The sequence below is a fragment of the Corapipo altera genome, unplaced genomic scaffold, assembly GCF_003945725.1.
Source record: "Corapipo altera isolate COAL_440 unplaced genomic scaffold, ASM394572v1 1, whole genome shotgun sequence".
NCBI lineage: Eukaryota > Metazoa > Chordata > Aves > Passeriformes > Pipridae > Corapipo > Corapipo altera.
Genome location: NW_020884873.1, coordinates 27,682,890 through 27,695,792, shown reverse-complemented (window position 1 = coordinate 27,695,792; position 12,903 = coordinate 27,682,890). Strand labels below are relative to the sequence as shown.

The following is a 12,903-nucleotide window of genomic DNA, read 5'->3' as shown; positions in this document are numbered from 1 at the left end:
GGTAAGTCCAAGAAGGATTATCTATCTAGGTTTCCCTTCGCTGGCTTGTCCTTTGGGACTTGATCCTGCAAGCCCTATCAGATGTAAGTAATTACAAAAAATACTTTGGGAGGTGAGACAATATTGGGATGTTCAGAAAGGGATTAGATAAATTCATGGACAACATGTGTGTAAACAGATACTTACAGAACTAGACAGGGATGTGCTCTGGAATACAGAAAGTTGGAAGAGTCACATTTATCCATTAATTACTTCTGTAAGCTCAGTGTGTCAAAGAGCAAATATGTGGATGAGGGACATAGACTATACATGGCAGGTCTGATGACTGATAGTTGTTAAAGGAAGCCATTTGGTTTAGGTCAATAGTTTCTGTCGCACGTTAATTCTTATGGCAAAAGGAACATAAGGACGGCTGAGATTAACTCAGTCTGTTCCTACTAATACTGCATCGCCTCAGGCACAACAGAATTAAGATCACAAAGATCTGAACTAAAACATAACCAGTTGTGAACCAGTTCTAGTAAACTAGTCAAGAAATGCTATGCACGACAATGAGAACCTCACAAGTCTTATCATGCAATCTCTTTCAAGATTATCTGTAGTGCATTTCTGGTCGTCTTCACCATAGTTCGGCATGACTGCCTGTTGGGATCAGCGATGTGCAATGACAGTTCAAATGAAAATGTTGTTGCTATAACTCGGACTCATCAGACACAAATGAATTCTGTTTTCACATACTACTAAATTCCAAAAAAATCACAAAGAATTCACATTTCCACCTCAGATATTTTTGATTAAAATAATCTCAAAGTATTTCAAACCAAAAACTATCACAATTAGAAAGCAAATTCCCTGCAAGGGTCTGGTACAGTCAATAAGACCATTCTAGACCATGGTTTACTCAGAATTTTCACACTAACAAATTTAGTTTGACTAACTTTAGTCTAATTTACAACTCTCTACATACTGGTGTCAGTTTGAGTTGCAGACATGATTGCTGATCTGTGTGTGCATCCATGCAGTGCTTGAATTTGCTATAATTAAAGTGACTCAGTGACTTTTTTCAGAAATAAAAATACAGTTGCAATTTATTTTTTATTAGATACCTCATGTTGATGAGGGAAAAAGGAATTGTTTGATCATTTCAGGTAGTTTCTCTATTCATAAAATTCTTGCCTGAATTTCAGCTCAGGGACACTGTAAGCATGTATTTATCTTCTGTCAGGGGATGTCATACATCTCAAGAAAGTGACATTGCTATTTTCTAGTCCCGTATTTTCTCTTCTTACTTCAGATACATAACTTTACAAGCAGTTTAAAACTTCCCAAATGCCATGCTTTGAACTCATCTGGTTCTAACTCCTTCCTTTTCATATAACACCTAGTTTCAGAAACCACCCACAGACACTACTGGAAAGCTAGTGTTGTTTCAATATGGCTGTCCAAAGCAGTAGTTCCAACACAAAGTTTTACAATTAATTGTATCCTCAGAAAATTATATTTATAATCTATAAGGAATAATCTCATTTAAACACTAGGTTTTTAAGAAGTCCAAAGCGATCAGCAGTTCCCACTGAACAGAACGCAACTAGGCTACTATATATGGACCTATAAAATAAAATTAATTTATTATTTGTCATAAGCCAGCTGGTTTACACTTCACAACAAAAATATTTTCTCACTATATTCTCTGAGTCTAAACATAGCTATAAATTGTCAGTTCCAGTTTCAGAACACGGATCTAAGATTGCTTTTCAGGGTGGGGGGATGTTATGTAATCAAAATAGATTATGTTTCTTTCCTCTGAACTTTTCCTCGGTGTTAAATTATCAAAACATTTCTCCAAAATCATAATCAATACGTTTTCTCTAAAAGTCCACGTGCTTACATCAGCTCAGTTGAAGCCTTATTTGGATGATTTTTGCAGGCAGAGAAGGCATCTGTCAATCTTTCAGTCTGTGCAGTTTCTCTGAAATGTTGTCCAGAGTAGTCTGGTGAAAAACGAAATACAATGAGTTTTGAGCATACTTTTGTGAAGTCTGATTAGAATGAGAAGGGTAAGAGCCATTTTTTCATGTAGAATCTCTGAATACTATCCTGTTTTTATTCCTGTCTTTGTTTCTATGTGCCAGATGAATTGCACGGTGAAGGAAGAGTATCAGTTCAGCCAAGGTTCTTCCCATACCTTGAGAAATTTCATGCTCTCTTTTAGGATAACCGTAGGACTGCTATGTACTTTTGGAACATTGCCAGGCTGTTTTAACATGGTACAGAACTAGTGGTCAGAACCATTTACTTATTTAAAAAATCTTAAACAATAAATTTGCAGATTTTCCTTTGTGCCATATACCCGTGGCACATTCAAGAAACCATGTTAAAATATCTAGATCCCTGTGTACTTGAAAGAACACATTTTTTAAGCCTTCAGAAATATCAAAGTAAATGAAATCTTAGTATATAAACATGCAGAAGTTATTAAGTGAAATCATGTGAAATGAAGAACAGAGAGATGGAGTACAGTATAGACTGCTGTATTTCTTGCAGTGACAGATAACAGGTAACCAGCCTTATATACAAGCATGTACCTTAAATGTCACACAGCTGAATAACTGAATGACCTTCACAGCCAAAAACAGTTTTGCAGCTGTGCAACAGGTTTCGTTAACATCATGATACAATATATGCTGGATTCAAGGTCATAACTGCTATTTAATACAGTGCAAATTTCTTTCCAGATGACTTTATCCCAATAGCTTCTATTTTCCAAAACCAGCAGCTGTATTCCTTTTGAAATCCCATGTAGCTAAGATACTTGGGGTTCTGTATGAGTATTTTCTCTAATCCCAGATGCATTATACAGAATTTGTGTTTTGTTTGGTTGGTGATCCAGGTTGCCATATTTGAGGGCTCACAGCACTGCAAGTGAAGGAATTAGGAAGAAACTTCCGTGTTGAAACCTCTTCAGAGCACCCTGGATTTTCCACTGCAACATCTGATATTGGCCTTTCTCAGAAAATACAGATAACAGATTTGGTGGACAGCAGTGTGGTACCTCAAGTACTTCATCCCTATGTTTGATGGGAGATAAAACTTTTAGGATTTTTGAGGCATTTTCCAGGTGGACACCTGTGGTGGGTTGACCTTGGCTGGAAGCCAGGTGCCTGCCCAGCCGCTCTATCACTCCCCTTCCCAGGCGGACAGGGAGGAGAGTAAGGCGGAAAAACAACAAACATAAGGCAGTTTATTTAAAGCAAAAGCAAGGCAGAAACTTGCGCTCAAAAGCGAAGCAAAACAAAAGATAGTACAGTTTATTCTCTGCTTCCCGTGGGCAGTGATGGTCGGCCACTCCCGAGAAGCAGGGCTTCAGCACACATAATGGTTCCTCAGCAGGCAGCTGTTGGAAATAATTAATCCCTGCCTTCCTGCTCCTTGCCTTAGCTTTTATGTCTGAGCTGACATCATATGGTCCAGAATATCCCTTTGGTCAGTTTGGGCCTACTTGGGTAACCTCCCAGGATCTTGCCCTCAACTGAGGAAGGGATGTTACAGTGCTGATGCTGTGCTCAGCAGCAGCCACAACACCAGTGTGTTATCAACACCCTTCTGGCTACCAATGCAAAGCACAGCACTGTGAGGGCTGCTATGGGGAAATGAACTCCAGCTCAGTCAGACCCAATACAACAACTGAACAGGTTATCACCAGGAAGGGACAGAAGTACATTTGTCTTTCAATGACTAGAAGAAGCCTGCTGATGCAGAAGATCATAAGTGATGAAAACAGGACCTAAAATACACCAACCGGTTTACCAGTCCAAAAAAAAGTGGAGATTGTAAGAAGTTAGAATGAATAATCAAAACATTTGATGATCAGTCTATTCTTAAGGGATAAAGAAATGTAGATCTGTGATGACATTATTTTCTTGCTCTAATGCAAAGAAGAAAGGGAGAAGAGAGAATAGAAATAAATATACAAACTTTTTTTCTTTTTTTCACTGAATTCCAGTAAAACCCAAGGATATGCAGCAATCAAAAAACTTGTCAAAAGCTACACACAAAAAGTAATCTTAATGATGCTTGGAAAGGGAATGGTCACATATCAGACTACCCACAGTATGTTCAGTCAGGAACATATTTATGGAAATTGGGATGGTGTATGCATACTTTTCAAAGTCATCTGTTGCACCTAAGGAAGAGCTTGCAGGACAACACTTGGGACATAGCAATTATCTCTGCTAAAGCAGAAAATGTGACAGGACAGCAAGACCAACTTTTCTGTATTTATCATATACTGCAAAAGATTGATGGCATATCACCCAAAGGATCTCAAACAAGTCATAACAAAGTGCATGACAACAGCTTTATTTGTTCAACTAAGAGCAATGTAGGATCTGGGAAGCAAGTGATAATGATGCCTCATGGAGAACAAAACCTTGAAGTACAAATCGTGTAAAATGTACGAAGTAAAATCATGTAAAATTTACAAAGTACAAATCATGATGAAATCAACATTTCTTCAAAATTATGAGGTAAACTGATTACCTGCTAAGGCAGCAGAATACTGAAAATGAACAAATTCTGAAATTAGAGACAACAGGGAAAATATATAAAATCTCATGAGAAAAAAGGAATCCCATAGGGTTATGACATGACTACATTATTTCCAATATTGTAGACACATTCTGGAAACAATAATATCTCAAAATATTTCCTTTTCAGTTGCTTCTGCATTTTAAATCCATGATGGCTTGAAGTAACTGAGGACTGAATTAGTACAGCACCAGGAATTAAGTTGAGACCAAATAATGCCTGCATTTGACTACAGCTTAACTTTTATCTGAACCATCCAATGCTACGTATCTGTACTCAAACAGCTTGTTACACTGGCACACTTGTATGTCATGGAGCTAACCAGGAAACCAAAACAATATTTGATAATGGACGATGAAACAGTTGAATACAATTTATGTATAAAAAGCAATCATTCCATGTTTTTGTGATGTGCTATTTTAATCAATCCCTATGTTATTGCTGAGGAGGGAGTTATGTACATTCAATGCATCTTCACAGCTTCCACTTCCAAGACACTGTCATCCCAGTCTTCCATGAAGATCCATGGCTCTGCAAAACCCCCTCTTGAGCCCTCAAAAAGTAAGCTGTCATTTTTCCACAGCCTGGACACTAAACTCTCTTTCTGTCCATAGACAGCAGGGGTGTGATTAGCCTGTGCTGGATGCAGAAACTAGATCTCCACATACCCTTTTCTTCCTTTCACTTGCAGAAGTAAAATGAATACTGTGGTTTAACTACTGGCCTTTTACTGAGATTAGGCTTAGATGTCACAGTCATCATGTTCTGAAACTACATGGTGTGAAAATGCATTTTACGCTTCCAACAGTTTGTAGTGCAAACAGACAAATCAACATATGCTGCAAAAATAGCCTTTCGTGTAATTACAAAAAACCATGATACCAAAAATACGATTCTACGATACATGATGTGTCTTGTACTCTTGTCACATTTCATGTTCCCCATGTTTTGCCTAATCACAAGTAGAAGACATCTGTCATTACTCCCTTTCTTCCTACAAGGAATGCCTACTTGTGGACAGAACCATGGAAAATGCTTGTCCCAGCCAGCAATAGTGCAATGGGTTTCTGATAGGCCCTCTCTCCTCCCCAGGAAAATGTCTTGTAGTAAAATAAATGTGTTTGTGCAGTGGTGACTATTTGTCACTGTAGAGCCTGACACAGGCATTAAAGCATCTGCCATTTAGAACTGTGTCTCATAACTGGCCAACATAAGAGCTGCAATGAAATCCTACCTTACCATATTGAACTGGAGAAGTCTGTTTAGTTAGCAAGGTTGCACCTCTCAGATACTAACAGGGCTGTAACTGATATGAGCACTAAAGTCCATATCCAATTAAAGGAAAACAGCAATAATTTGGAACAGCTATATAGCCAAGACCCCTGTGAATAAGAATTTTTAAATCTTCCCCTACAAAGACCATAAAATTATACGGTGTTGTCTTTTCCAAGTTCCTACCTTTCTGGCTTTCTAGCTCCAGAGCATATACTACATCATTCACTACTCTACTTGCTTTTGAGGAATGGTTGCTCCCACATGTTTTTGAATTCTCCGAAATATCACATATTTACACACAAGCACTGGGATGCACAGTACACACACACTTTCTCTAGTCAGTTCCTAAATCTCCAGTGAGAGTGCCTATGCCAGTATGAATATGCAAATAATACAATTTCCTTGGACAAGCAGAATTTGAATATACTCAAGTAAACAACAGATTCTATGTATGTAAAAGTCAGCTGATAGTCTAACAACACACATAAATTAAAATCAAGAATTAAAGCTGGTCTGTGTTATCTATCCCTGCAGACCTCTGTGAAATTCAGACATTTTAAGGCACGAAGAGATAAAGAAATTCATCTAAGAAGTTCTACTAATACCACAAGCCATGAAGTTTCATATGCTCTGTTCCAGTAGCTGGAATTACGCTTCCATCAATGTCAGAAATGTTCTTTTGCTTAAATTTCCCATAGGTTACTGTCACTTTATGAAGTTCTGATCCCTCACAGAGCCTACACTGCCCAGACTTTCCAGAAAACTCACGGAAAACCTCTAATCTCCGTTCTCCAAACATTTCTGTAATATGTTGTAGATTCGGGAATTAGATACGTTCTCTCTAACAGCCTACCTATCTTTTGTGCACCAACTCTCCCATTATACATCTCTCAGCCATTGAAAACATCTTTTAAAAGTAGAGGTATCTCAATCCTTCCCATCTGTTTAAAATATTCTTCTGAAGGGAAAGGAGAGATGAAGTTTCTAGTACTCCGTTTGCAATCCCTGGCATAATACACTATTTCAGCAGCAAATCATATTTCTCTAGTTCTTCCCAAAGAACTGTGACTGTGAATATTAGCAGATAATATAGGTGAACCGGGTACAGATCTGTGGAAGCTGGCAGTGATGAGGACCTAGAAAACCCTTCACATGTCAAGGTGCCTTCCAGTTTAACTTCTCCTGAACAGAGCCCAGATGACACACTCTTGAGAGCACCCCGTAAGAAGTATCGAAAGTGCAGTAAGTGGAGGTTAATCAGAGATTTGCTCCACAAGTGTATTCCTGACAAATTAAAATGAGAATGTAAATACATACTGGGTGAGTATTTGAGTGCACCTACTGACACACCTTGAGGAATGACAGACAATTAATCCTCTAATAGCTTAGATTGATGTTCTAAGTATGTTACCCCACAGGCTGCAAGTGACAACAAAATATGGACTGACACATATTTCTGTACGTGCCACCAACCCTCACCTGAACACCCCACCAAACTCAGGTCAGAAGGTCTGTGCAAACAGCGAACACAAGAAGAGTAAGAGTGTAAATGTTTTCTGTAGCAAAGAGATACTCTAAGTGGTTGCCTTGAGACTGTACTGAGGAGAGTATATTTTTTTCTGTTGAGAAATTAGATAAAAAAGCTATTGATGAAAAATTATATTGTTCAGCAGAGACAGGGAAAGGTCATGTTAGAAATAGCAATCAGTAGAAGATATCAAGACAAATGTAGGAAGAATCAGAAGCCTGGTAAAAGACAAGTTTTGAAGAACATAAACTGTTTAAAAAAACATATATGAAGGCAGAACAACACCGTATTAACAATAAAGTATGTTGAAAATTTCTACTACAAAAGATGCTGTTGAAAAGGAAGAAAAGGAGAGTGAAAATGTGAATAGAAATATTTCTGTACCCAAAGTACAGACAAACTCTGAGAACCCCGGTGTGCTGGCAACTTGCACTTTATAAATCTGCAAGAAGCAACATAAGTATCATTACCCTAATAGCTAAAGTATGCAACCATCTCTCAAATCAGGTATTGTATGAGTAGAATAGGGTTATGAAAAAGACAGGCTGAAAATTTCACCTTCGTCCAGGTGCCCTTTCACAGTGACACACTGGAGTGAATATGATGTATCCCCACTGAGTACCAATGCCACTGAAAAGAAGTGTCAAAGAGAGCCAAGATTTAAAATGCACAGTGCTTGTGGCTGGAAGAATCTTGAGAAGAGTGAAGGAGAAAAAGGAGGTATTTGGAGTGGCATGCAGTGCTAAGTGGGTCCTAGATAACAAAATATTTCTCTAAACTTTTGGACTAAATTTCTGCTTAAACCTTAAGGTGTTAAGAGTGACATAAGCAGTTCCAAGATTAATATTCAGCCACGGTTATCCAGAAAAATGTATGTGAAAAAGTGAATTTGGGAGATCTAGAGATCAGCTGTGGCTTAAAATACAGTGCATTTTTCTTGGATTTGAGTCATCCTGACCACTTATTGAATTTACAATTCACCGACTTTCTGAAATACTTCATTGGTAAGGATAATAGACCTTGTAGACCAAATAAAGTACATCACATGTTTTACTTGTGTAAATATGCTGAAAGTACATTTTCAGTAGAGTACCACAGTATTCTGTTGGAAGCACTAACAATTAAATAAAGAACTGGCTTCAGAGTGAGAGTGAGTTTTTCTGTGAGGTTCTATCAAGCAGAGTTCAGCAGTGATCCTCCTTCCAGTTCTATGTCCAGTTCTTCTTATTCACACGCATTTACTTCCTCTTATGTGTTTGTGCTTATATCTAACATGATCTGGAATGCAAGACACCAAGAGAAAAAAGGCTAGTACCAACTTTTGAATCTTCTACTTGATCTGTTTTTGTTCTGAGAACATTTTGCTCATGTATGCTAGGGCTGTTTGCTAGTTGTGTTATATTCACCAAGGAGCTGGAATGAGAGGTGAAGTGTGATGACTACAGCAAAATTCAAGTTACTTATATCATGGGGAAACTGGTCTACTTCATTCAATTTAAAATTTGTTTAGACTTGATAGGAGTTTTGCTCAGTAAAGGGCTAATTATGCTGTGTACATGTCCCTGCAAGGAACCAAATCTTTACTCTATCACTAAAAGTGCTGGAAAGAAAGAATTTATTTTGTTTCCTGTCAAAAAAAAAAAAAAAAAAAATCTGTTGACAGCAACAGGAGCATCTGGATCCTAAGCTTCCAGTTTCCCAGCTCACTAAATACACTTAAAACTCTTGAAAGGACAACAGCAATTTGGTAATTATCCTTCTCCCTTAAACTAAGTTTTCATTTGTGAACCTTATCAGTAGACTGATTTTGTCTCTGTCTTCTTCCAAACATTCCCAGAGTAGTAGTGAAAAAACAAAACATTAAAATATCAAAATAATCTTCACACTTGAGTTTTTTCCTTTTTTTTTTTTTTTTTCCTTTTCTCTACCATTACTAATGGTATGGGAGAAACATCTCTGTGGGACTCCAAAGCATGTAACTCCAAGGGGTAGCTTCTCCCTGGATAGCTAGTAAATTAAATGAGACACAAGGGATGGGTAAAGGTCAACATGATATCCATTTTTAAAGGTAGAAAATTATATCACAGGGAAATTACGTGACTGGTCAAAGGTCAAACAGAAAGCAAGTTGCAGAGCATGGAAACTGAGAAACTGTCTGATGGTCAGACTGCCCTTTTTCTAATTTGAAGAGGGAAAAAACTCTCAGTGGTAGAATAGTATCAAAATCAGTTTCACTGACAACCATCTGAATTTCTTTGTCTCATCCAAAACTGTATATTGTTCTGCCTCATTAAAGCAGAAATGAGATCCATTCAAACAACACTGATGTAGTCAAAACAAAACCGCAATTACTCTTAGTCATTAAGATTTTTGTACACCAAGAAATTGGTTTGCAGTTTTGCAGAAACAGTCAAGTCAATTATTAATTTCATTGTAGCTTTGGAGAAATTAACAAGTACGTCACACTTCCCTTCAGAAAGAATGAAGTTAGGTGCTACATTTGAGAGCTATGAGAGCATTCCAAATGCTTCATCCACTCTTCATGTCTTATTGTGAGTTTCTATGAAAAAGTGTATGTGTGTGTATACACAGATATGTAGAAACATAGAAATATATTTACGTATCCACATTAACATACATAAATATGTGTCTGTGTATAGATATGGACACATCATATACACATATATGTATATTTACATAAGCATAAAGAAATTACATGGGATTTAACAAACACAAGGCAGTCCAGTGAAAGAGGCAAACAAGACATTTTCCTGTTCCTGCTCTTTCTTCAAGTAAGGTAGGCCCAAACATGATGTGACATTACAGCATACACTAACAGAGAGCAATCAGAAGCTCCATTTCTGTCTCAGTGACCAGGAAGCTCTGTATACACTGCCAGGCCCAAGGGATCAAACTTCAGTTACACCATATGCCTGGGCTTTGCCTGCCCTAAACACTGTCAAGGACAAGGACTGTCCAGAGAGCCCCATCACACTGTAACCCAGTCACCTGGAATCACTCCTATCACCTCATGGGCAACGTGGGAAAGTTCAGACTGAAAGGCTAAGCCGAGGTGCAATATCTGTGGGTGCCTCATCATCGCAGCAAGCCTTGGCAATCTTCCCTATACGTGTGGAGGGACAGCGAGCTTGGCTCCTAACCTTGGGCTGGCCCTGGTGGTTTGGGTCACAGGAATGGCATGCTTCAAGGGGAAGGTGGGGGGCGGCGGGGGAAATAGCAGGGGTTTCTTCTGAAAATATTAACCTATCTATTTGGAAAGTGATGGCTGCCTTTGAAATGTCTCCTATAGATCTATACTTAGCACTGGGGCAGGGAGCATGAGGATGTGAGGGGTGGGCGGGGGGAGGGCTCCCTGCGCAGCCCCGCGCCTTTGTCCTCCAGCGGTGCCCCCGTGGGCTCGGCAGCGGGGCAGCACCGGGACGCCGCTCCCGAGTCCCCACGTCGCGTCCTTTCCCTGCGCCCTGAACCCACGACATTTAGGGAGTGAGTGGGAAGTTGGGATGTGGGGTTTGGGGGTTTTTTTGCTTGTTTTCGCCTTTTTTTTTCCCTAAACTTACCTCCCTCCCCTAGTGTCCCCCCTCCCCCTTCTAAACAGGAGATGTTCTCAGGACAGCGCCCGCTGTCCTGAGACTGGCTGGAATCAGTTTTGGAGGGTGATACACCGCGACAGCTAAAAGCTGGATAGGATTTCAGCAGCTCCTATATAAAGCACAGGGAACTTATGTCATTGCACTAATTAAATTCCATCTGGGTTGTTCCTCGGGGTGTTTTTGAGACTGCCACCCAACTCAAGCAGGCAGAGAAGCCGGGGGACAGCATGATGGACCTTTTTGAAACTGGTTCCTATTTCTTCTACTTGGACGGGGAGAATGGAGCCCTGCAGCAGCTGGAGATGGCTGAGGGATCCCCGCTGTACCCAGGAAGCGATGGTACCTTGTCCCCATGTCAGGACCAAATCCAGCCAGAGGCGGGCAGTGACAGCAGCGGAGAGGAGCATGTGCTGGCACCCCCAGGACTACAACCCCCTCACTTCCCCGGCCAGTGTTTGATCTGGGCTTGTAAAACTTGCAAGAGAAAGTCGGCCCCCACGGACAGACGGAAAGCAGCCACCCTCCGGGAGAGGAGGAGGTTGAAGAAGATCAACGAAGCCTTCGAGGCTCTGAAAAGGAGGACTGTGGCGAACCCCAACCAGAGGCTGCCCAAGGTAGAGATACTGAGGAGCGCCATCAGCTACATCGAGAGGCTGCAGGACCTCTTGCACAGGCTGGATCAGCAGGAGAAAATGCAGGAGATCGCGGGGGACCCCTTCAGCTTCAGCCCCAAGCAGGGAAATGTAAGCACTGCCTCTTGGTCCCTCCCTCCTCCTCCTCCTCCTCGGGGAACCTGCGAGTCCTCGGGCCTCCGGAAGTCAGCCGGCCAGGCTCGGCCCGGCCCGAGGAGCCGCGGGTCACCTCACTAACACTCGTCCTCTCCCCGTGTCTCCCCGTTCCCGCCCCGCCTGTGTGCCGCAGATCGCCAGTTCGGACTTCCTGAGCACCTGCAGCTCCGACTGGCAAACAGTTTCTGACCATTCCCGAGCCCTAGGAATCAGCCCCAAAGAAGGTAACTCGTCCCGGGGCCGGACCCCTCTCCGCCGGCCCTGCTCGCCCGCCGCCCCCGGGGCCGAGCGCCCTTCCCTCGCCCCGACGGCTGAGGCCCCGGCGGTCCGTCTCTCACCCTTCCCTCCTTTGCCCGGGCTCTCCGGCATCCTGGAGCCCCCGCGCCGCAGGCCCGGGAGGAGGAACGGTTTGCTCTTTAATCCCTTTTCTCTCGTTGAGCAGGAGTCTCCGTTGTCGAGTCGTCGGCCTCCAGCAGCCTTCGCTGCCTCTCTTCGATAGTGGACAGTATTTCTTCCGACGAGCCCAAACCGACCAGTGCGGAGGAAGCGGTGGAGAAATAAACCCGGTTCTGTGATAGTATGTTTAACGAGATGGAGCCCCTATCCTCTTTCCTCTAAACAAGTAACGAAGCAAATTAACACAGTGGAAAACCCAAGCAGGGGCCTTGTTAAGGTTGATTCAAGGTACACCTACCCCCCAAAAAATGGCTCTCACTGACTCGAGCCAGATAGACTTTCCCTCTTTTCTTTGTGTTCTTCTTTTTTCCCCACGAGTTTTGTTTTCTTTAAATTGTGTTGCATAGACCACCCCTCTTTTTTTTCTTTTTCTTTTTTTTTTGTTTTTCTAATTTAAGATATATTTACCTGTGTACCGGTGATCCTCTTTGTCCGAGACTCACCGGGAAGTTCATTCCTGTCTGAGTGAAGCTGTTGGTTGCATTTCGTGTGAGTCATATTTAAAGAGTTCCCGCCTCGTTTCGTTCCTGTAAATAATTTCAGTACTGTCTTTTCTTTTGTAAACATAACATATATATTTAAATGGTGGAATGTGATATTGTATATAAGAACAGATGGATTTCTTGGATTGTAAAATAAAGCTCTTTGTGTTACAGTG

General features: G+C 41.1%; 1 protein-coding gene across 1 annotated transcript; it reads left to right on the top strand.

Annotated features, from left to right (window-relative positions):
- Positions 1 to 11,162: 11,162 nt before the first annotated feature.
- On the top strand, positions 11,163 to 12,903 carry MYF6 (myogenic factor 6). The gene is made up of 3 exons (XM_027660537.1): positions 11,163 to 11,744; positions 11,923 to 12,013; positions 12,232 to 12,903. Exons 1-3 carry the CDS (start codon positions 11,229 to 11,231, stop codon positions 12,348 to 12,350), a joined length of 726 nt encoding a protein of 241 aa, XP_027516338.1. The 5' UTR covers positions 11,163 to 11,228; the 3' UTR covers positions 12,351 to 12,903.